Source organism: Varroa jacobsoni, unplaced genomic scaffold (genome assembly GCF_002532875.2).
Source record: "Varroa jacobsoni isolate VJ856 unplaced genomic scaffold, vjacob_1.0 scaffold_1451, whole genome shotgun sequence".
Classification (NCBI taxonomy): Eukaryota; Metazoa; Arthropoda; class Arachnida; order Mesostigmata; family Varroidae; genus Varroa; species Varroa jacobsoni.
In genome coordinates this window covers 243,316-266,386 of record NW_019214353.1, presented here as the reverse complement: position 1 = coordinate 266,386, position 23,071 = coordinate 243,316, and the positions used below count along the sequence as shown (strand labels likewise).

The 23,071-nt window shown below is 39.4% G+C and overlaps 2 protein-coding genes across 12 annotated transcripts; one reads left to right on the top strand and one right to left on the bottom strand.

Moving 5' to 3' along the window:
• Nucleotides 1-62: 62 nt before the first annotated feature.
• Nucleotides 63-18,385, top strand: sm (heterogeneous nuclear ribonucleoprotein L). 11 transcript variants are annotated; one of them, XR_002686183.2, is made up of 9 exons: nucleotides 63-729; nucleotides 883-1,014; nucleotides 1,200-1,257; nucleotides 1,807-1,853; nucleotides 3,092-3,210; nucleotides 3,511-3,647; nucleotides 3,947-6,012; nucleotides 9,592-9,794; nucleotides 17,666-18,385. XR_002686183.2 is itself a non-coding variant. In XM_022850237.2 (8 exons), the coding sequence occupies exons 7-8, from the start codon at nucleotides 13,267-13,269 to the stop codon at nucleotides 15,473-15,475; spliced, it is 1,536 nt and encodes a 511-aa protein (XP_022705972.1). In that variant the 5' UTR covers nucleotides 75-729; nucleotides 883-1,014; nucleotides 1,200-1,257; nucleotides 1,807-1,853; nucleotides 3,092-3,210; nucleotides 3,511-3,647; nucleotides 12,574-13,266; the 3' UTR covers nucleotides 15,476-18,385. The 11 variants fall into 11 exon arrangements, 6 of the variants coding, with proteins under 6 accessions (XP_022705972.1, XP_022705971.1, XP_022705970.1 ...); XR_015314881.1 differs by having other exon boundaries at nucleotides 17,654-18,385; XR_002686184.2 differs by lacking the exon at nucleotides 17,666-18,385 and adding an exon at nucleotides 11,209-12,552.
• LOC111270162 (chymotrypsinogen A) lies at nucleotides 18,070-22,549 on the bottom strand. Its single transcript, XM_022850231.2, has 7 exons — nucleotides 22,345-22,549; nucleotides 21,518-21,606; nucleotides 20,888-20,991; nucleotides 20,508-20,679; nucleotides 20,181-20,315; nucleotides 19,834-19,956; nucleotides 18,070-19,578 (listed from the first exon to the last, which is right to left on the bottom strand). Exons 1-7 carry the CDS (start codon nucleotides 22,403-22,405, stop codon nucleotides 19,414-19,416), a joined length of 849 nt encoding a protein of 282 aa, XP_022705966.1. The 5' UTR covers nucleotides 22,406-22,549; the 3' UTR covers nucleotides 18,070-19,413.
• Nucleotides 22,550-23,071: the final 522 nt, after the last annotated feature.

Below are 23,071 nucleotides of genomic sequence, written 5' to 3'. Positions count from 1 at the left end.
CAGCAGGAGCAGCAAAAGCAGCAGCGCAGAACACATTTTGCCCTCTCCCATTTCGTGGGCGTAACCAATGCGTCTATTCGTTTGTCAACAAAACAACCGCTTAACAGCAGTTAACTGTTCCTCTGAAAGCTCGGTAGACGGAAATATCATCATGACTCGCTGTGGCTTTGTGTACCAGATTTGCCTGCGTGATACCGCTGTCGATGATGACGCTATAGGTGGTAGCAAATATCATGATGCATCAACGGAGTCTGCTAAAAGATCAACATAAAATGAACGATGGAATCGAACCATGCAGATATGAAGCTTTTAGTACCTAGTGTTTGTTCGTAGGAATGTTTTTCTTGGCTTTTTACGGAAATCCAGTCCGCTAGAATAAAGGGTGGTATTCCGTCTCTCTAACGTATACGGCGAAAATGTATCTAGATCCAAAAGTAGCGAGATATTGCATGTAAACGGTTCCATGCAGCATAGCTGTGAATAACGATATTTTAATAGAATTACGATCGCCTTCAGATGCAAACAAACGAAAATAATGGAGTCCTGCAGAAAATCGGATTATTTTTCAACAGAACTTGGATACAAATCTCCAACAATAGCTTTTTGTATTTTCCATCTCATGCGGACAAACTTAAGCAGAGATTCTTAACCATGTTCGTTACACTCCAACGGATTAAAGACCGTCTGCCTTCTATTCAAACTTCAAATGGCGCGAAGCCCTAATTAAATGTAAGACAAACGGGTTCGAAAAAAATTTGTCTGTCCCATTAAAAACTGCTGCTTTAATTACTGAAAAATATTTATTATACAATTGTGCGTGTAAAGTAGTAATAAATATATAGTATAATTCAGAGAATGAGTCTCTTGATTACGTGTTTGCAGAGACATCGACTCAGGGGGAACCATCCGGAAGTTAAGTACTTCAAGTCATTTCCAGAACCACATTGCTCCTCTAGACGAAATTATGGCAACCCATCACACCTATTGAACCTTGAAAATTCTGGACACGGAAAAGTGAGTTAAACCAATCAACTGATGTATCTTGGATTATTACTTACCTAAGAAATATAAAAATTAATTGATTTCTTTCTCTTAGTAAATGCATTGTTGAATTGAATTCAAACCCTTCATTAACTCAATGTTATATACATAAGCCATTTAAATAATCTGTGAATATTATTTGCTCGATGTTTTCATAGAAAGCGCAAAACTTGATTCGACAGGACCAGGCATCTAGAAAACACAATTTCTAAATCGGTTCGTACAGAAATCATTGCTAAGTACAATGAAATACACATATTATTATGAACACTATTATGCTAAACATATCTAGTTGTCGACAGTCTTTGTAAGTTAATTCATCGGCAGGATATTTTTGTGATTTTTAACGTAACGTAGAAAACATCCTTGGAACAGGCACGCAGGGGGGTAAAAGCGAAAAAAATAGTCATTTTTATTAGACTGGAGTTTTAAAATTAAACAGTATTTTTCAGATGGCTTGTGTTTTAGAAAGAGTACTGCAGTTACCTTTCTTGACAACTTATAATAGCTGTAAATGATACTTTCTAATTTTTGGTAGATAGTGGCTGGTATAATATTTACGTAGTAATGATGAAGTTCTTTTTTCCTTGAAATTCTATAAAATACAATACAGAATTAGACATACCCCCAGGAGATCCTATAAGACTTCTTTCTTTCTAGTTTGTGAGAACTCTGAACTTCAATGAATTTCACACCGACAGTCTTGACTTTGCTGATTTTAAGGAATCCCAATGCTTACAATTATTTTTCAACTGCTCTCAGCAGGTGTATAAGACAGCGTCGTATTCCATACAGCTCGAAAAAACGATTAGGTGAGTGTATAAAGTTAATTACTTTTCTTTATTATTATGTTAGGTTATTAATGTTCTGCTTACCTAATAGTAATATCAGAATACCGTTGGTATGATATACAGTAAAAATGGTAAGAGCACATGATTAATTTAATGAATATTTACCCATTTTGAACTTTTTTTTTATTGTCGATCATTTGAACAAAAAAACATTAATCGAAACTGTCGACGCGGGGCAACCCGGGTTTAAAGTACGGGATACGTGTGACTATTACTCATTTCTTCAGGTAAGTTGGATTCTTAAATAATGCATATCAAGCACAAAGACCACGACCCTTATCTATTCCCCGAACCCCTCTCCCACCAATGATTGAAGCATACCAACACCGCTTGATTTACTCGTCCTTTACGTATAGTTATGTCGTACTATGTACAATTCGTGCAAATATATACTAGCAGAAGGAAATTTGTGTCTTATAACAAAGTTTCTGTCTTATGGCGGTTACTCACTGAATTAGCAGCTGACTGCTCTGTACAGAATAATCTACTATAGAGTTACTAGCAATAAATTATTAATGGTTTTACGGTTCTATGATAAACTATCACGTGAAACTGATGAGCTGGAAGCATTCAAGACTATAATTATATATAAAAATATATATAATAATTATATATATAATTGTATTTACATAGATATGCGCATTTAGAAGCCTAAGAGCCTTGACCTATTAACTGGACTGAAAATCTGAACGTTTTTGATATGCATTTTAATGGTCAGTTTAGGGACTTTTTAGTAGCAGCTAATGGTTTTTCATTTTTCGAAAGATATATGGGAATGTTGATTCGCCCTACTCTAAATATGATACCTATTGATTGAAGAAGGACCTATTAAAATATACATGAAAAATACATGCCGCATATCCAACATGAAAGTAAATACTGCCCAGATTTTAGGAAAAATGTTGCTTGATGGCGCAGAGTTACTGGAAAACAGTTTCTTTCTTCCTTTTTTTTTTTTTTATATATAAAATATTCAACTTTTTCTGAGAATTGACATTTTCATTCATTAACGAACCAACTCTTCCTTCTTCTTATGTGAGTAATTATAATGAACAAATATATGAAACAAAATTGTGAGATTAAAGGTAACTGAACTGCGAATTAGGTGAATTCCGGAATTAAAATGAAAGGCGATAAATTGATCTAGCGCATAATGGCACATAGAACATAAAGTCAATGTTTTTTTTCTACTAACGCAGGTGTGTAACCTTGTTTGTGTAACCAAAGCTGACAGTCAATTCTTGGCAGAGGCACGGCAGGTTGTACCCGCAAATTTGTCAGCTTGAAAGTTGGTTCGGCCAAAGGCTCCTCACCAAAGGTCTTGCACACGTACTATTTTTTGATAATTCATGAAATTTCACGTGTCTTGACCGAAGGCCCACTTCAAAAACCTTCTTTGCACATTAGGACTCCTTGGTTTCAAGTATACATCAAATCTGACAAAAAAATTTTTTCGTATAGTGTGAAGGTAAAAATGCTAACCTAAATGCTTTATAAGTAGGATTGGAAGGATCTCACTTCATAGTGGCTAATACATAACCATGGAGCGTGGGTCATATTTTGTTGAATGTGGACAAAGTAACCAATGTAACTTTTGCACTATGGCGAACTATTACAGGCGTTGACGACATCACCGAGAGAACATACCCGTTTAGATAAGCTATCGAGGGATACACGGAGATTGCTAGCAAGACTGACGTTATCGAAAAACATGCCAAACAACGAATCGCCACCAATATGTGGACGTATCCACAAGTGAGAAGCAATCATATTTCACGCTAACCATTTATGAAGCGCTATTTTCTGTGAGATTCGAAATGATATGCAATCCGCTATAGACCTACGAAGTATCCACTCAGCAAAATTCGATGCTGCCTATAAATATACGTATCAGAAGCCAGTCTTTTCCTTTCATGAAAAAAAGAAAAAGAAAATTATGAATTTTCTTTTTTTCAAACTGAAATAGCAAAATCTTAAAGGTTAATTTCATAAGGAATAATATCACAATACACACTTTAGTGTAACACTAGCAAATAAATGCGCCACAATTTCAGGAGCAACTTTTTGAAAGTGCCCGCAGCGACTGCGCTTTTGTTAAAAAGCAGGTTGAGCTGGGCGAGCTGACTCCACCGCAAAAGATTTGAAGATTGTGTTGAAATGCCGTATCTAAACTCATAAAGGACACTAATACAAAGCGGATTATACACAACGGTCTATACACAAAGTGGATTGCTTAGTCTTATTAATTAGAGAAACAAATTCTTGATGCGGTAATTTACGTTTGAAGAAGCATTCTGTGATCGTAAAATATCGTAAACTCTTTCATATGCGCGTGTAATCTGTAAAATATTGATAAATTGTCTCTACGAGGTTAATTTTGGTAAATCACATGTGCTTCAGAAACGATTGTTATGATTTGAACAAAATCTTCAAGGCTAGGTGGCAGCTCTCAACAGATGTGAATTTGTATTCTCACTTCAAATGTGTAGTATACACTTTTACAGCCTTCAGGATAACCAACTTTAAAGACAGCAGACGTCTGATCTCCAAAATAATGATCACCATTAGCAGATTTATAATGAAGTACATGAACTCGGGAACCACTGCATTTCTTGAGTCGGTAGTGTCAATATTGATTTGAAGAAAAATAATTTACATCACATATTAATTTATTGAAATGAAACATAGAAATTAAAGCTTATAAGCAAAAAATAGCTCCACCTACCGTATTTCAGCATAATATGGAAGTCTTCATTGCATATAATCATGACGCCTGTGGAGGCAGTTTTTAACAACTATCATTTTATATATTGCATAGCACAAAGTTCGAATGAAAGCAAACTTGACCATTACTTGTTAAGCTTCTAGCGTTTGGCAAAGTCGGTTTCGAATATATATATCAAGTTGCCTTTGAATGTCCGTCTCGATCCTCCACCTGATTGTATACTTAGTTTTCCTCGTACATGTTGTCAAGATCCCCTTCTGCTAATGTTAATTGGAAAGCGTTTAGTTAACGCTAGGGTGCACACCTATTAACTTATACTAAGACAACGAATCTACTCATCATAAAATATACTAGAGCTTATAAACGTTCATATTAATATACAAAAAGGTCGCAGGTCTAAATAACTAAATTTTGAGTTTTTGAAATACCTTGCTCTTGAATTGTTGATAAATTGACTATTTTCGTATAACCTGGTAGTATAAGTTTACGTTTTTTACTGCCACATCACTCGCTTTACACTATTATACTTAGTTTTTTTTTTGGTATCAGTACTGTAATATTACTACGAGGTCTTTCTAATGAACAAAAAAAAATGTTTTTCAACAGAAAATAAAACTTACTAATGGAGCAACTCATGCTGTGATATTTAGGGCTACCTTAGGTTCGATCTAACCGTCTGCCATTCGATAACGATTAAGGAATTTCATATAATGGGAGTAAAAATGCTGTATAAATGCGCGTATACGTGTAAAAACCTTTGACTCGATTTTTAAGAAAGCTTCGATGAACTTGCCACCCGATTAATGGGACAATCTAAGCCAATCCACTCTACATTTACTCTCCCATCTACCAAGAGGCACGTCATTTATTGCTTAAACCGCTTAGAAGCCGTACAAAATTACCTGTATGTCTCGCAGTTGAAACGTAGCGCGGTGTGCATTGAGGATCAGTTATCGCGCCAGTATTTGCTTATACAAAAGCGTTCATCTCTACCGCTCTACCCGAAATTACATTTATTTTTTTTTAAAAACACAATAAAAAAATTGTGATTTTTATCTAAACGCTTACCTCAGGCAGTATTCTGCCGCCATTATCAGAGATGTTTTTCCAAGTTTTTCATCAATATCTGCTGGCCTCAGTTGCTATCTAGCGGACATTACGCTTCGCGCCACCGACGAATTCAAAATTTTTATAGCTGACGGTAGCTACCTAGTAGTTACTCTTGCGCGGTTGCAACGGTGGCGCCCTCTGAGCACTTAGCCGCCATCTTGTTTTGTCTCTTCTCTAGTACGACGCCGGGTGGTGTGCAGTGGTGAATTTTGGTCAATTTCTACCTGCGAATACTGTGTTTCCAGCGCGTTGAGCCCATCACATTCCAGCATTAACGTGTTCTCGGTAAGTGCTGTACGACGGGAAAAAAACTAAGATTTGTGGCAGGGTGAATGGTACGGGAAGAGAGCTTACTGCTGAGCTTTGGGGTCAGGAAATGGCGGCCTTGTCCTGCTGCTTGTTGCCGTATTGAAGGCCGGCAATGCCTAGCGGAAGACTGGCGAATGAATAAGTTCAGGCGTTGACACGAGGGTTCACATACTGCCACCTCTGATATGTATCACGTCGACCGCGTTACATAGTTTATTTTGTGCACTGATAACCAAGCAATAGCTCGTTATTTGTTCGTGGTTTGCTTCCCAATTAGGGCGATCAACGCGTTTTGGGCGGGGAGAGGGGTCTCATGCCGTTAGGTTTACCGAATTCTAATTCTTTAACATTCCGATGTATACAGACTTCTGCGACTCTATAGTCGATTTTCGCACGTGAGCGTGCATGAATGTCCAGTTGCTTTTGGCGATGCCCATCTACTCTAAATGAAAGTTACTCCGACCACGAGTTACTTGTAACTTTTTTGAAGGACCTTTCTATTGCAGCCGCGTATCGCTGTATTATGGAATGTGAGGCAGTTGTGACTGAGTAATGACAAAGTGAGTGCATCCGTCCGTGCACAAGTGCGGCGTCTCCCGATCCATTATTTAATTCGAGGGAGTTGCTTGTTATTCTGTTGCCACGACATTGATGGTACTATGCAGATTCATTCGCTGTTCGCATAACGAGCGGTGGCGTCCGCTGTGGGGATGGCGGCGGTGCCGAAGGACTCGCTATGTGTAGCAAGCTAGATTGCTTGGCGTACGTTTCACGCTTTATCTATTACTATTGCGTTGTTTAGGTTATAGCAACATTCATTTCTCGTTCTGCTCTCATGTGTAATCGTACTAGTATAGTAATAATGGCGACATCACGGTAAATAGAAGTAGCTAATTACGCATGGACAGCTCCTGAGGCTAATGACACCAGAAATAGTTATATTTCGACAAAGTGATAGCTATGTTGAGTGAAGTTTGCTTATAAAACTTCGGACAGCAGCGATTTTAGCGGCAGCAAGTGGCTGTTTATAAACGTGTGTTCGGCGCATTTTTGCACACTCACTTAACGCAGGGCGATTATAGACACAAAAGGTACAAAAAATCAAAACATGGCTGAGTGCTCTGGTTTGAGTCCCAAGAGGAATAGTTGTAGCTTAATCATGGTAAATACGCTAAGGAACAAAGTGGGGCAGACTACGTGAAACATAGAAAGAAAATGCGACGAGGAACTTGCCAGCGGGTGAGATCAACGGTAACAACGAGTAGAAGATGGAAAGAATGGGTGCTGTATATTGTATAGAAGGATTTTAAGTGAGGTAGGAAATATTATTAGCACTCAGAGGAGTAGATTAAAGGAGCTCTGGCGTATTTTTGGGAGGCGTAAATGAATCTCGAGGAAGACGCCAATTACTGCGCAATCGATTTAACGTTTAATGCAAACGATATGGCTTTTACTTGATCAAAGAGCCCATTGATTTGCACTATGTGAAATATTAGTTTCCAATTATGTTGACCTAGGGGTTGGCAAACAATGATAAGTTTTTATCGATCGAAAACTATAAATAGATAGCAAGTGCTGTAGTACCGTAGCGATATAGAAAAGAAGTTGACGGTAACTGCATAGAGATTTGCGACGGTAGTTGCTCTAATACACGCGTTGATATGAGCGTGCACAATACGCATGTACCTGTATAATACAATATTTAGAGGAGGAAACGTCAGAAAAATATGAATTTACATATAAATTATGTAAGTAGTCTAACTAATGAAGAGTCGAGTAGGTTTTTATATTGTGTTTATTACTGCTCTCTAGTTTTTTTTCAATATACCTAAAGCGGAAAGCTGGTAGATTGGTTTCACTGTTCCGTGTGATCAAATTTCTTCTAATTAGGCGTAAGTAAATTATTTTTGTCTGATTTTTGTAGGTGTTAAAATTGCTTTTTCGGGGTTGCTATGTGGTATCGTTTGACAATTAGTTGTATACTGTTTTAAAAATGAGCACATCTGCGTTACACATTCTAAGTTAAGTAGTCTTAACGGCCGTCTCGTGTACATCATTTTCTTGGTTCCATCGGGAAAGCGATCAAATAGCACAGGGCAGAGCCCAGCAATCGATGCAGTATGTAGTAATAGCCTTCCCTCAAAAAAAAACACAAAACTTGGTAAAATTTATATTTTAATCTTCATTATTTTTATAATTTCCATTAAAGAATTTATTGTAGGTTCATCGCGGTTCAAAATATGATTTGATCAGTGTGTAATATTTAATTCATATATTTACCATGGTGGTGGTATTTATGGAGTGGTCATAGTGTCTAAAAATAGCATTGCATTTTTGAAAGTAAATGTACAGTACACTATGAAAAATATCAGTCCTATAGTATCCCATATTATAGTAATATTTAGCAAATATGCTTGACATCTAACGTTTAGTCAGACAGTCGATTGTTAGGTATAATATTGTCACCCCTGGGCCAGTAATTCTATATTACATCAATTCAATAACCGTGTTTTTTGTGTGCAAATTGAGTCGTTAGTTTAAACTTCTCTGTGGAACTAAAAATCTCTGTACGTCAGATTGGGTATCGATCCTCTAGATTTTACACTTTTGTTATTGCTTCATTAACCTAACGGAATTATCCACTTGTAAGGTAACAGCAGATGCACTTAACTTTTTACGACAATTTTTGCACCGACCGACAAAACAGCCGTATATTGATTATTATCACGAAGAAAGGCTTCTTGGTCTTATTCAACAGTTATGCGTTGGGCCGTTCATATACGAGGCGATACATCGTAAACTAGTGCGTGTAAAAAAAAAAAGAATAACTGCCAACTGACGGCCAGATACATTATTTAGGCAATACAAGGAAAAATTGAGTAGCTGCAAATTTCTCGTATAGAGTGATAATGGGTTAGAAGCTTGGACCTGCTTACTACTTTCGTGAGTACTAAGTTTACTCATAATTAATATTTCATAGAAAAAGTTTAGTTTAATTAATTCGATTTAATTTTAATTATCGCACTGTTTCCATTTTAATGTCCATTAAAAGTAACGGTATTGTAAATAAAATCAATCTCGTGTAAGTACAAGTACTTTATGTCAGTATGTGGCGAAAGGATTTGTGAGAGATCGTACGCAATCCAGTGAAACATTAGTTAGTCAATCTGTATATACTATAGAATTTCGCTAATATTAAACGGTCTGCACAATCTTATTGCGCCTTATATCTTTTGGGTGGAATAAAGTCACTTGGGCTTGTAAAACATTTTACGGAAGATAGTACTTACCATTTACCTCCATCTTATCGTAGTAATTAGCAAGCTATGCCTGCGTTACGTAGTTTGCACGATTAAAATGCGCCAAACAGGTACTTGTTGAGGTACAAATATATGGACGCTGTTGATGTTGCGGTGTCACTTGAGATAGATTGGCTTTTTCTCTTATCGGTGTTTGTTACTGCCCGAATATTTAGGATGAATCAAATCAGTTTAACTACCAGGATTCCGATAGCTCAAAGGCCTTTGCTTATTTTTTTATGGTTTTACTACATAGAACGTGCTTGCAGGTCGAGCCACGTTTTTTTCCGTAAAACATTGGTGAAATGTGCGACGATACTGGCCCAATCGTTAGACGTGTCTAAACTAGACAGCTGGAAATATTTGTCTCTGATATAGGATAGAAGGAAGCTTTGCCACAGTGCAAGGGGTGGGAGAACGTGGGGCCAAGAAACGACTAAGAACTTGGACGTTACTCAGGTAACCCTAATAATAGTATATTTAGTGTATATGATGTCACTATGTTAATGTATCGTCTGATATCTAACAGTGATTTTGTCATTGTTCCTGTGCCTTGAAGTCAACTGGATTGTTCTACATTAAGATTGATAAGTTCACAAAATATATTTCGGACAACTATAATCCAATCTTACAAAATGATCTTTTCTTTGTAAAATATGTATAAATATACTTGGGGGTATACTTCAAGTTTTGTGATTGATAATTTTGGAGGTTGTACATGTTATAAAAACGCTATTGAGACAAAAGTCACGGGAATCATTTTTATGTTCACTCATTTATCTAGTAAATTGAATCAAATGGATGGGGAAGCATAAACTTTTGTCGGATTCGTGTTGATGAGTCGGTAGTTCACAGAAATAGTAGTAGATTACCGACTGTTGGTGAACACGAAAATCAACTTCGAGGTTGTACCTGTAAATCTTAACATCTATGGTATCAAGAATCCAACGGTCGGTAAAGCTCAATGGTCTTTGATCTATGGCTATATAAATAGAAACTCCTGTGTTATTGGCATTTACATTCAAACATGGTACCTGTCGCTGTTCTCTACATTAAAATGGCTTCACTGAGATCGTTTCTAAACAAAGTTTATTCAAACAGCGTTAATATTGGTAAATTTATGCCATTTTAGTGTTGTCCTGCTAATGGTTCTTGTTGTAAGCACTGATGCCATTATCATTACTTTTTTACTTTTGACCTTACACCGGCGTCGTGGGTTTACTTTCGTTGCCTAGATTGAGTACACTATTATTGCGCAATCGTTGGCCTAACCCATTACAAGTAAAGGATCGATGGTATTGCCGATCGATGTAACACATTGGCTGAGTCTACCTAGGGAAACATAGAAAAATATTGAAACCCGTTGTTTTTGGTGGCTTGTATATAAGCCTTCTTATTTGAACAAATCCAGGATACACCTATTGCGACCTAGTAGATTGATCCAATTGGAATGTCGAAAGTTTCGCTAGTGCCAGGTTCAGAAGTGTTTTACGGTAAACACGCTTATTGTACCATTTTTGTCAGAGCAGTTGCATCATCCAATAGAACTAAAAATGAATACGACAGTCTCCGCGCAACATCTAGAATGCTTCTCACTGTTACACATACACAGAAAGTGTGTATATATATAGATCTCACGTTATATGTTGCAGGCCGCAGTGTAATTTGAGGTGAAGCCTTTTAGCAGGTCAAGCAGCAGGTAGTTATAGCGTTTGGAAGACCACCGACAAGTGGATATACGCAACCGATCCTAGCAGCTAATGTTTAGGTTTGTTGACTAATAATCGCGCATCGGTAAGAGCGTGCGCGCGATGCTCGCCATTTCAGGATTTGACATGTGTTGTCTTCCTGCGTTGAATGTTGTTGTCACCAGTTTGCGCCTATTCGACCACCAACCGCCTTTGTGACGCAGATCTGATGACACAGACGGATAGTAGCGATGAGCTGAGCGTCAGCTGCTGCTTCTCGTGTGTGCTACTATTCAACACATCCTGTATTTCGCTTTTAACCATACTGCACTGCAATGCTATCGAGCACTCACCGTTATGCTTGAGATTTTTAGAAAATGCTGTGTGGTATACACACTGTGGCATGCATCATGGTTTCAATTAGCTTGGCAGCGAAAATGGGTTTAAATAAAAAGGCAAGTGGTGCTTCTCATGTTGACGAATGTAATGTTTTATACCCAGTATACATTATAGTTGCAAATACTGAAGATTACGTCTGTGTATATTCATTTGTACCCAATGAACGGGTCGATATACAAGTGTAATATTGGTAGCTGATGTGCAGTTCTAAATCCCAGCATTGTCAGTATTGCATGCGAGTTTTTCTTCTGATTAATTAGAAAACTTGAATTTCACTTTTTTTTGTTAGTATATGTCCTCGGGCAATATATTTTTCCTAGCATAAACATACTCAGGCAGAAGCATGGAAATTGGAGTCAATATTAAGCATATTTTCTGGAAAATTAGCTTTGTTTTTCCGGAGCAATATAATAGTAACCCCAATTATAGCAGATGCGAAAAGTCTGGTGACAGATGAGACGGACAACGTAATACTATTCTGTACAGGACTGTAGGTGATGAAGATACAGGTGTGACCCACAATTACAACGACACCACCGATACGATACTAGAGTCTGATAACATTGTTCACTTATATTTTGTTCTCTTTACAAGAACTACAGACGCGTTCAAGTTGCTTTTAGAAAACGAGCTCGAGATAACTGATTTTAGAACTACATAGCCAATACGATTCTATACTGATGGATCTGGCTGTGCTATGAATGTGTAAATTGCGCAACCATCCTGCAGTTAGTAATAGTGCTGTTGGGCCATTTCGTCTTTTCTTCTTAAAATATATACGAGATCCGGTTGTGTAAGTTGACTAGCCTAAATGTATAAATAATAGCCGACATTAAATGAAACATGAAATTGTCCCCTTGTTTTAATTATACAAGGATAATCTTTGCAATCCTTCCAATAATATATGCTTGTGTATATGTTAGTAACGAACGAGCTCTTTTCACTTCGCTCAAACTATATATATATGTGTATATATATATCACTAATGTTCACTCACGTACAACGATTGAGCAGCAACGCAGCCAAATAAAAAGTTAGAACCAAAAAAAACAAAGAATCAGTATTAAAAAGAAAGAAAAAGACCCAACAACGATCATCATCCAACGCGTGTTCGATCTTTGTCTCCATTATTGATGTCTCTGTCGTTACAGTGGAACACGTGTGTGACGTACGAACGATCGGGATAGGGGTGTTGGCATACATGCGCCTGAGTTGTGAACACCATCTGAGCACAACCAACATCGAACGAACCCAACTCACAGCAACAGCCAATCTAATCAACCAACCCTATCTCTCACCAATCAATTATCATCCAGTTTTTCAACATCCATCGACATCCAACAACATCCATCTAACAGCAACAAGTTTAACAACAACAACAACAACTATTTGAACCCAGAACAACAAATCAGCCAGATTAACTGAAAACAATCAATCAACGAACAGCAACAGCCAACAACTACAACAACTGCGAGAAAGAGAGCCAAAGCACAAAGAGAAAGAAAGCACAAAGGACATTGTGAGTGTGTTGTTGTTTCGGGGGTTGAAAGCAGACAACAGGTGCCCACGAGCTGTTGGGGTCCTGAGACACACGAACGACAGACAACAACAAGAACAACAACAAGTGGCACTAAGTGTGGCACCGTGGGACTTCTGAGAAAGTAAGAAAGAACAAAGGGACTCCCAACTAAACTCCCCCGAAAAGAACTGTCGCTGATTGTGCTGCGCGGTTCAGTGAACACATAGCTCGGGGACGCAGATACAGGTGTTGTCGACGGCCACGTGCACGAGGCCTCGTTTTTTTCGTGTAATTCCAAAGAGGAAGACAGACGAAGCGAAGGAAAATGCCATTTGATCTCGAAGACGGTAATGGGCGTGCCCCCAAACGCCAGCGGACAGAACCGCTCAAGCCGAATCATATCGTTTTAATGACGATTCGCAATGCCCTCTACCCGATTGACGTAGAGGTTGTACATAAGATCTCATCACCGCTCGGCCGCGTGCAGCGTATTGTCATTTTCCGCAAGAATGGGGTTCAGGCGTTGGTTGAGTTTGAATCGATTGAACAGGCAACACGCGCTCGAATGGAGCTTGATGGCGCTGACATCTACCAGGGCTGTTGCACCCTCAAGGTTGAATTCGCTAAGCCGGCAAAGTTAAACGTCTACAAGAACGATAAGGACACCTGGGACTACACGGGATGTCTCGATGGAAAGGAGAAGGACCCCGGTGAGTTTGGTGACTTCAGTTTGTTATTTCACATCTACACACGTATTTTGAACTATGCTTTTACCTAGTAGTGCCAACGGTTTGTTAAAAAAAATCTGATGGCTGGAAATATCGTTTATAATAGGTATGTATTCGTCTTTAACTTAGCGTTCGAATTCTTAATGCAGTTATTTATTATGGAGTCTATAAAAAAAAAACCACACAAAACGTGTAATAAATATCAGTTACTAATAAGTGCGTCTTAGTTCGTAACGATCTAGTGTTAGTGGTTCGTTAGGTCCAAAAATAATCTGCGATGAGTGGTCGCTCGACTCGATTTTCGTAGGCCAATGGCGTTTCATACCGAAATGTGCTGCGCCATCGATATTTTTCTATTAGGTATTCTCTTTTCTGTCTTTCAGTTCAATATCGTTAACACTTCGGCTAAGTTGTGAGACGGATATACTCCTAATATATTAATTTTAATGAGATAGACAAGTCATTATTCATAAACCTCTCAGTTGTGATTTGTACGTAAATCTTAACGAAGTGTATTGCTTGTGTATTTGTATGTGCGTGTTTCTCGAACTGTTTCATGTTGCATCGGTCGACCGCACCATCTACGACGAATTCTGGTATGAACGACCTTAACCCGACGTTGTATTTCGTGATGTATACTTTTTCACGACCACAGGCCGTCACAAGGCCGCGCTCCTAGGTCCACCTCCAATGCCTGGCAACAGCGCTTTTGTAGGTGCCTGTACGCCAAGCGGTTTGATCGGCGTAGTCGCCGGCGGAGGACCGCCATATGGTGGAGCTTACGATGACGGATCGGCGTTCAGTCGAAATGGCCGTGGAAGTCAGGTAGGCCAGCCGCAGGGAGGTAGCCGCAATGGCGCAGGTGCCTATGGAACAGCTCCGGGTGGGCCCGACAGCGCCGGATTCGACTACCAGCACTATGGGGCCGCCCACGGTGGCCAAGGAGGCATGGGTGCTAAAGGCGGCTATGGTGATCGACGTGGAGATGTGGCTACCTACGACCGAAGGGACGGCAGCAGTATGCGAGGCGGAGATGACTTCGCTAGCCGCAATCTGGCCGGACCGCCCGGCAATTTCAACTCACTTCCACCACCGATGCACAACGCTGGCTGTGTCCTTATGGTGTACGGTCTCGCTCCGCGAATCAATACCTCACATCTATTTAACTTGTTTTGTCTTTATGGCAACGTCATCCGCGTGAAGTTCCTACGCAGCAAGCCTGGCTGTGCGATGGTACAAATGGGTGACGGCGCCTCTGTGGAGCGTGCCGTACAAAACGTGCACTCGTCGGTCTTGTTCGATCAGACACTTCAGGTGAATTTCAGCAAGCAACCATTCCTGCACGAAGAAGTAAAAGCTTACGACCTGCCTGATGGCACGCCTTCATTCCGCGAATTCAGCAAAAGCCGCAACAACCGTTTTAGCAACTCGGAGTTGGCTGCCAAAAACCGCATTCGGCCACCGTCGAACACGCTGCACTTCTTCAATGCGCCTAGCGACGTAACAGATGATCGGCTACGCGATGTATTTAGTAAAGAGGATCTAACTCCGCCCGTGAAGGTGACTATGTTCGAGAACAAGAACCTCAAAAGCCAGACGGGTATGCTCGAATTCGAGACGATTCAGCAGGCAACTGAAGCATTGGTCATCTGTAACCACGCTCCGATTCAGTCGCCCGCTTCACCGTTCCCCTTTTTGCTAAAACTTTGCTTCACTTCTGGCTCATACCCGAAGCACCTGTCCAACGAACAAGGCAGCAATGGCGCCACGGGGCAGCTTGTCCAAATCAAAGATGACGATATGTAAGAAGGTGTAGTCGTGTAGGAAAGAGTGGATAAAAGATGATGGCCCGATGGTATTTAGAGTGGCTTTATTAGTACATTTTTATGGCGTTATCATGATAGCGGAGGGGCAACTTACTACTACCATAAGCACTACTGATCGATGTTAAGTTGGTGCGCGCTTGTGTGTATGTGTAATACGAACAGAAAATAGACCGACAATAAACCGCACCGTGCCGGGAATGGTCGCGACGAAAATGTTTATACCACCCAAGTCTAATTGGTGGAGACGCTGAAATAAGGTGGCGGAGGCGGAGGAAATAACGAAAGCAACATATGCTTAGTTAGGAAACCCTAGCCTTGGTCTCAGAAGAAACATGGGATGTTGGGGCAGATCGAAACATAACCACAAAGGAAACGTGGGTTCAGAGAAAACAGTCTACGCTGCTGCTGTTCCAGTGAAAACTGTACGTTAGTTAAGAGGAAGGGCTGAAGGTAAGGGCTAAAAGGAAAAGAGACTTATCGCATAACAGGAATAAATACAGAACATGAGAAAATATTGACAGTGGCAAATATAACGCATAGGAGAGAAGCAAAATGTAACAAACATCATCATCATATAATTATTATAGCCGACGACCGCATCAGGAGTATCAGCGATTTCAGCGAAGAGTTTCGCAGAGGCAAAACAATAATCAATTACTATTAAAACGTCACAAATATAAAACAGACGTTCTCAGCACAGACACACCATCATCATCATCATATATGTATGCATATATATGCATATATATATTATGTAGAAGTATAATGATATATACACACATATAGATAGTGTGCCCGTGTATTATAAAAAAAAAAAAAAAACTACGACAATAAATTAACTTTATGGTCGCTTATGAGTCCGTATTGGAGGTATGCTTTATTGGGAATTCTCTCCCTCAGCAGAAAACGGCTGTAGAGGTAAGGGTGCCAGAATTGGGGGTTCGGGAGCAGACACCAACCGACGTCAATGTGTTACGCTCATGAATACGTGAAAGAGCTAGTTCTAGCGAAAAATAGGAACAGGCAGTTCAGGTAACTCTAACATCTATGTGTTATACGGAACCCCATTGTTCAAGTATGAGCTACATGTGCTAATGGGTAAGAAATAGGCAGATTTAAGGCGATGGCGTTAGCGTGCATGGGCTTGTGATGAGTATGATTGTGAATCAGAAGATGGTATGTATGTTGGTACAAAGTAAAACATAACTGAGCTAGTAATATGCGCCTGTATTCTAGATAGAAGAAACTGTTAAGTTTCGTCAATTCCAACATGGAAGCTACTCCGCACAGTTTCAGAGGGCAGTTCGGAGAAATTGTGCAGACACCGGTCTTAAGAGGTTCCTTGTAGACTTTTGAATCTCATAATAGACTGGTACTGGCTAAGTTTATTATTATATATTATTATTGCTAACTATTATTGCTTAGTAGCATTTAAACAAGTGTGCATTCGCGAGTCAACTTAGTCGCTTGCATGATACGCCTAATTAAATTGTGCCTATCGATGAAGATATTGATAGAATTCACGAGAGTGGTTATTTATTGCGTAATAGACTTGATTAGGTTTTAGTGAGGCTATATAGTTCTAACAGATTTTGTATGCCTCGCCTCGTGTTAAATAATATTAATAAACAGTGGAAATAAAAGCCTTTTGTTTCAGATTGTTGTAATAGTTAATGACCGAAAGAAAAATCACAGCTTGATAGGTAGTAGGGCTGAGAAATTGGAATAAGATATAATAGTGGTGGTGTTTGAGCTGTGGACACTCAGAAATGGGGACATGGGGCTTATTGACAGCCGCTAATGGTAACAGCTCTAGTCCGGTTATTTCAAAATGAACACCTTATTTAGTCTTCGGTAAAAAGACCCACTGAGCTCTGTTCGCACTTTTATCAATATTGTAATTAGCTTTTAAAATCAAGCATTAAACGTTTTTTATCGCAATTGTCTATAAAAGACAGACTGGCGAATTGAAAGATCTCTACAACGGCATCCGTGTTTGCTAGAACATAGATATTACAATAAAATGTTAGCGAAGTGCGTCCGCCCTTTCGAAAGTTGATCGCCTACCATTGCTAAGACAACCAAGCACCAGTGGCTAAGAATCCTTTTTTTAGAATTGGAGAAACCTAGGAAGAGGCAGTATTGCAAGTCACCGTAGTTTGCCTTGCAGATACCATGCTGTACCATGCACCGTTCGTGTCAAAGGTTTGCCTCGTGCAAATGAAAACAAAAAATCCAAAAACAATGTACCAGATGGAGCATCGCCTTACCAGAGAGCAACAGTCAAGGATACAGGGTGACTCAAAAGCGTTTGACGGGTCATAACTTCCTCAATGTGTTTTCTTTTCAGAGTTTAATTGGACAACAGAAATTAGAATTAGTTTTTAAGCATAAAAATGTAAATACGCAAAGAATATCGCAGGGAGTTCCAGGCAGAGAATCACCTTCGTGACTTCGGACAAAAGATAAGTTCGAAAAAAAAAATGGGACTCTTCACTATATCAGCTATAGCGAAGATCATAAGGATTGATGACGACTCAACTTGATCGTGTAACCGACAATTGAAACGTACTCGTGTGGTAAAACAATATAGTAGCAAATATAACATGGACATACACATATTGAAGCAAACAATAAAAAGCAGCAATCTTCTCACAAAAGGTGGAAAGCCCAAAGAAAAAAGGAAAGACGTCAAGCATAATAGCAACAACAACAACAACAACACGAAGTAAACAAAAAGATGTATACGCAATAACAGGAAGCGTACGATAATACAACGATATGAAATGATTCTATGACACATAAGGAGACATTACGAGGAGCGAATTAAATGTATTGAGACTAATCATAACAGCGATAAATAAAGAACGCAACTCTTATGGCACAAGCATCTATTGGTGTTTTAATAATTTAAATGATTCGTCTAAACTTTGTTTAATGTAATACCTATTTAAATGTGGCAAGCCAGCTTTAATAAGCATTACATTGTACAACAAGGTGTAGGAAACCAAAAGCTTGTTCCAATTTGCTTTGCTTGGATATATAGTCCTAGAGTTAGACTAAGGACATTATTATTAAAATATGCATTCGTTTTCTTTTAAATAATAGTGAACTGACAACAAAATAGCGCTACTAAAATTAGACATCTCGAAGTTTACTACGTCCGGAAACGCTATTAGCCATTATGTAGTAAAAGATTCAGCTACAGGCACTACGATGCATATGACTGCACGTAAAAAGATGCAAAAGCGTCATTGGTCATTGAGGTAAGTAGTACTCAATGGAAATATGTAGTCTGTATGGAAGCAATTCTAAAATTGGCTCCTTTTCTCATACAAAAATAAATTAAGGATTGAAACGTCTTAAACAGTACCCCTTGAGAAAGATGACCTAAAATAACTGTAGATATATAGCTTTATAACCTATCCAGCTTCAGATCCATACTGGTTTGGAAATGCTTGACGAGCGAGACTTCTCAGATAATGCCAGAAAGGCCTCGATCCGCAAATAACAGAAAGCTCGTCTCAGATATTCTGCAAATCTGCATCTTCATATTCTTGTCCGGTTGGAAGAAGCCTAAAATAAAGTTACACAAGCATTGTTTTTGCATTTAAAATGTTTTTTATTATAAGACACCAAATAAATAGCATACATTTAGACAATTGTATATCTAACTACATGGGCCCGCACGTTGTATTTTGTCCTAAATAAATATGTTATTTATTTTTGTTAATAAACAATCGACGTTATATTCGAAGCCCATCATACCTAGCCCCGGGCTCCATTGTTTTTTGTGCGTAGTAAAGTATCAAGCTACGCCTCTTCACCTCGATGGTCTATCCAAGAGCAGAAACCTCGCATTGATATTGGTGCGAGCTCAGCTATGGTGTTCAATCAATTGCCTTTAGCTTCCTCTATCTAGTTTTGTGACATGGTAGTTCTGATCCAGTCTAGAAAGTGCGTTACGCGAGCGTAGACATCCGGGTATCCAGTGTGAGCGCAACCCGAACCAAACGATACCAATCCGGCTAAATACCACTGGCCATCGGACTTGCGGCACTGGAACGGCCCACCGGAATCACCCTGTATTGTATAGACGCACAAAAAATCGTATCAGTTGCCGTACTTTTCAAGCCAAGTTTGGTCAGCTTACATCACTTTCATACTGCCTTAAGTAATAAATGCCAAACAAAAAATAAAATTTACACATTTGTAGGGTGTTACATCGTTGCAATATCATCATATATATTTGGATAATTGAAATATTGCTTATTGTATTATTTCGCTTTGGATGCACTCAAATTAACAAAGATGCAAACAGGGAAGACGACAACTTACATAGCAAGAGCCCCGTCCGCCTTCGAGAGCACCGGCGCAAAGGTGCCATGGTTGAATTGTGATGCGGAACTTGTTCAGATACGGCCCGGAACAAACGTTGTTGTTATATACAGGCACTGACACCTAAATTGGACATAACAACATGGAAGTTTTCGAACAATGCGTAAGTTATGACCTTCTACCGCTCGACCAGACTAATCTCGAATTGTGTATTTAATAAAGATGCTTAGCGTTTTGTTATTTAATTTGGCTTGGCTAACTCGTTAGCTGGAGTTCTCAAATGTCTGAGTTGGATTCATAAGTAAGGCAAGTTAAATGGTGAAACTTGGAGTTCCCATTCAATTTACCTTTCGGAGCACCGATGAGGGAGCTCCTCCACCCGATGTCGTAGCCCCCCAACCAGTAGAAACGCAAGTGGAGCCCTCAAAATCATCGCTAGTGTTAGGCAAGCACACTGGTTTCACTCGAGGAGATAGTCGAACCTATTAAGAATAACAAGATAAAAAAGCTCGTTTTTTTTTTATCGTATTATGTATGTAAAAATGGCGTTGGCTTTAAAAAGGCAGGAAAAAGAATTACGTCTTTCTCTGCTAAACTAGTTTCGGTCAATGCTCAGAGTTGTTCATACAAAAACCGAGATGCAAATCGAAAACACAAACAATTATTAGACGCACCCTTTTAGATAGCTTAATAAGAGCGACGTCATAATTATATCCTTGGTAACTGGGATACTTGAAAATACTGCCAGCATCAACCTGAATTTCCTGGTTTTCGAGGACGTTCTGATCGTGTTCCCCCACACGAACTTTTATTGTTGAGGCAGGTGAAACAACTGCGCCGTAGTTGCTAAATGAACAGAAACGAACCATAGAACCATTCGCAAAAAATGAAGTAACCATCTCAGTTAGCAGGCTATGAACGTTTTGTATTTAACAAAGCAACACGCTTTAGACTTCTGCTTCCTTAGAAGATCTTCATACAGTACATACAAATCACCTTCACTAAGCCTAGAGTATACTTCAAGTACTTTTACGTTTGCGACCTGAACGCATACTTAACAACACAGTGAGCAGCAGTAGCCATCCATCGATCCGACAAAAGTGCTCCGCCGCAGAAGTGACGAGTTCGACCATCACGACCAGCGCGCCGAAGGGAAACCTACGCAAAAAATATGACAACTGTAATGATCGATGCAGACTAATTGATTGGCCTTATAAATCGTGTGCGTAGGACAATAAATGAATTCTTCACTTATTTTTTTAAGTGCATATAGTTACCAAGAAAAGCGGTCTTGGATTTAGCAAGCAACTGCAATGCTACTTATCAAGTGATGAGAAGGCCAGTGACGTACTCGCTTTCACTCGTACGCACCTCGTTAAATGTTTCGATTCCTTCATATCGGGTGTCTAAATAGAGTTCTTTGACTTTTGATTTTGCCTAAATATTTTACTAATGCTGGTCACGCCAAGATTACGAGACTCGACGCCTAGTTTATTTTTATTTATTGCGGTGTCATTAACTGACATTCGCCACCCGCATAAACCTTCGATGCTATTGAATTTTTAGTTTCACTTATGTATAAACCAAAGCCAGTTTAGCCAGATCTAATTGCATACAAACAGGCATAAACGAGTAATAGCTATAATCTATAGAAATCCGATATACAAGGCTTTAGTGGGCCTACCTGCCATGGCCATTCGCCGGCACTGGCCTCTTGACCGCCTACGATTCGCTCCACTTCGACGTCACTATATGGGCTCTGACCGCATTGCTCTGCATTTGTACGAACGCAAGTAGATAAATATTACTTCCGCAGCTTACCTGAGTTGTATAGCTCATACATATAGTTGTAGGTCTCAATGTAAGAAACGGAACGCAGGAAGCAGTTCCAAGCTAATAGCAGAATAGACTTCTTTAGATTAAGATATTAATGAGCAACCTCTGGCTTACGCTATGGCAGATTTCAAACTTTCCTGCCGCTCAAGTTTAAATGTTTGTTTTAATGTGAGTGAAAACCGACTGAGGCATCTGGGCTTTTATACGTGACGAAAGCTTAGTTAGATGTTGAGACTTGAAGCTAATATAAAAAACATAACATCAACAGCCGTGCACATAACGTTAAGCACCCTGCCAAATTTGTATCAAGAATCAGAAGAAACAAAATTCGATTTTTGCCACAGGCGTTCAACTTTTCTTAAGTTGGAGAAGTGGGTCATGCTTGCTTTTGTTCAGTTGCAGGTGAGCGTAAATCAAGTGTTCGAAAAAGACCATAGTCGGACAGCCACACAGTACCGCTTCAGTAATTGTTTGGGTTTGTCAAGCGTCGTCTACAATAAAATAAGTTATACGCATTTTTCATACTACATTTTTTAGTAAAACACATAGAGCGCACAGATCGATCATTAACCATTACAAAGCTGAACGATTGCAATTCCGTTGGAAATGATTTTTCCGACCCACAGGCAAGTGCGATTCGATTTTTTCCGGTTTTTCTTAAATCACTGGTCTTACCCTGGGCATATATAGCGATAGTCATCGAACTGAAGACAGTGAGTCTCCTCAGGAACCACATGATGATCACGTTGTTCTCGCTTTCTACTTTTCCGTAGCGGCTTTGTTTGATCGTTGGCCTCAAAGACGTTGTTCACGGGTTAGACCAAACGACGCGTAAGAGATGTCGTTGGCATATGATGACAAGACAGCTTTGGGTCCTGCGTTTTCTGTCCGCGATTTTCGGGCGCGAGCCCTCTTCCTTATGCGGCGCCCTTTCCCGCGAACACAAAAAAGAAAAAAGCAAAATGTCTCCCAACACAATTATCGATTCTCCCAATACATTTCCGTAGAATGCGACATGATGCCCGTACAATAACTAGCATCAAATGTTGTTCTTCTATCTGTAACTTCTTGCCTGCGCATACGCACAGACTGTCCGTTATTGATTGGTGGTAGAACGAATTAATAGATCTGGTGATGCTTTTTTTACTATTAGTGCTGAGACTACAGAAAGTGTAAAATGCTCTGTAAAAATATCTTTTTCTTTATTCTATGTGTAATGTAATTTGATTAAAGGTGTTGAAAGCTGTCAATAGGATTGTCGACGTCTTGAAGTTACAGTTGTACTTATTTAGTATCAAGCGGCCTGCATTGAGTATCGTTTCTTCGTTGAACCTTCGTCAGGTTGATCATAATAAATGTGTAGGAAAAAATGCATCATCACCATTCGGGAAAGATAGCCTCT

Bases quoted from the DNA above. Each gene is read 5' to 3' on its own strand.
- LOC111270162 (XM_022850231.2), bottom strand. From the start codon at position 22,405: ATGTGGTTCCTGAGGAGACTCACTGTCTTCAGTTCGATGACTATCGCT. The intron at 20,680-20,887 runs GTATGCGTTCAG...CTGTTCATTTAG, and splicing joins GCTGCTCACTGTGTTGTTAA to CAACTACGGCGCAGTTGTTT. The intron at 20,316-20,507 runs GTGCGTCTAATA...TATTCTTAATAG, and splicing joins TTATTAAGCTATCTAAAAGG to GTTCGACTATCTCCTCGAGT.
- sm (XM_022850237.2), top strand. From the start codon at position 13,267: ATGCCATTTGATCTCGAAGACGGTAATGGGCGTGCCCCCAAACGCCAG. The intron at 13,652-14,324 runs GTGAGTTTGGTG...TCACGACCACAG, and splicing joins TGGAAAGGAGAAGGACCCCG to GCCGTCACAAGGCCGCGCTC.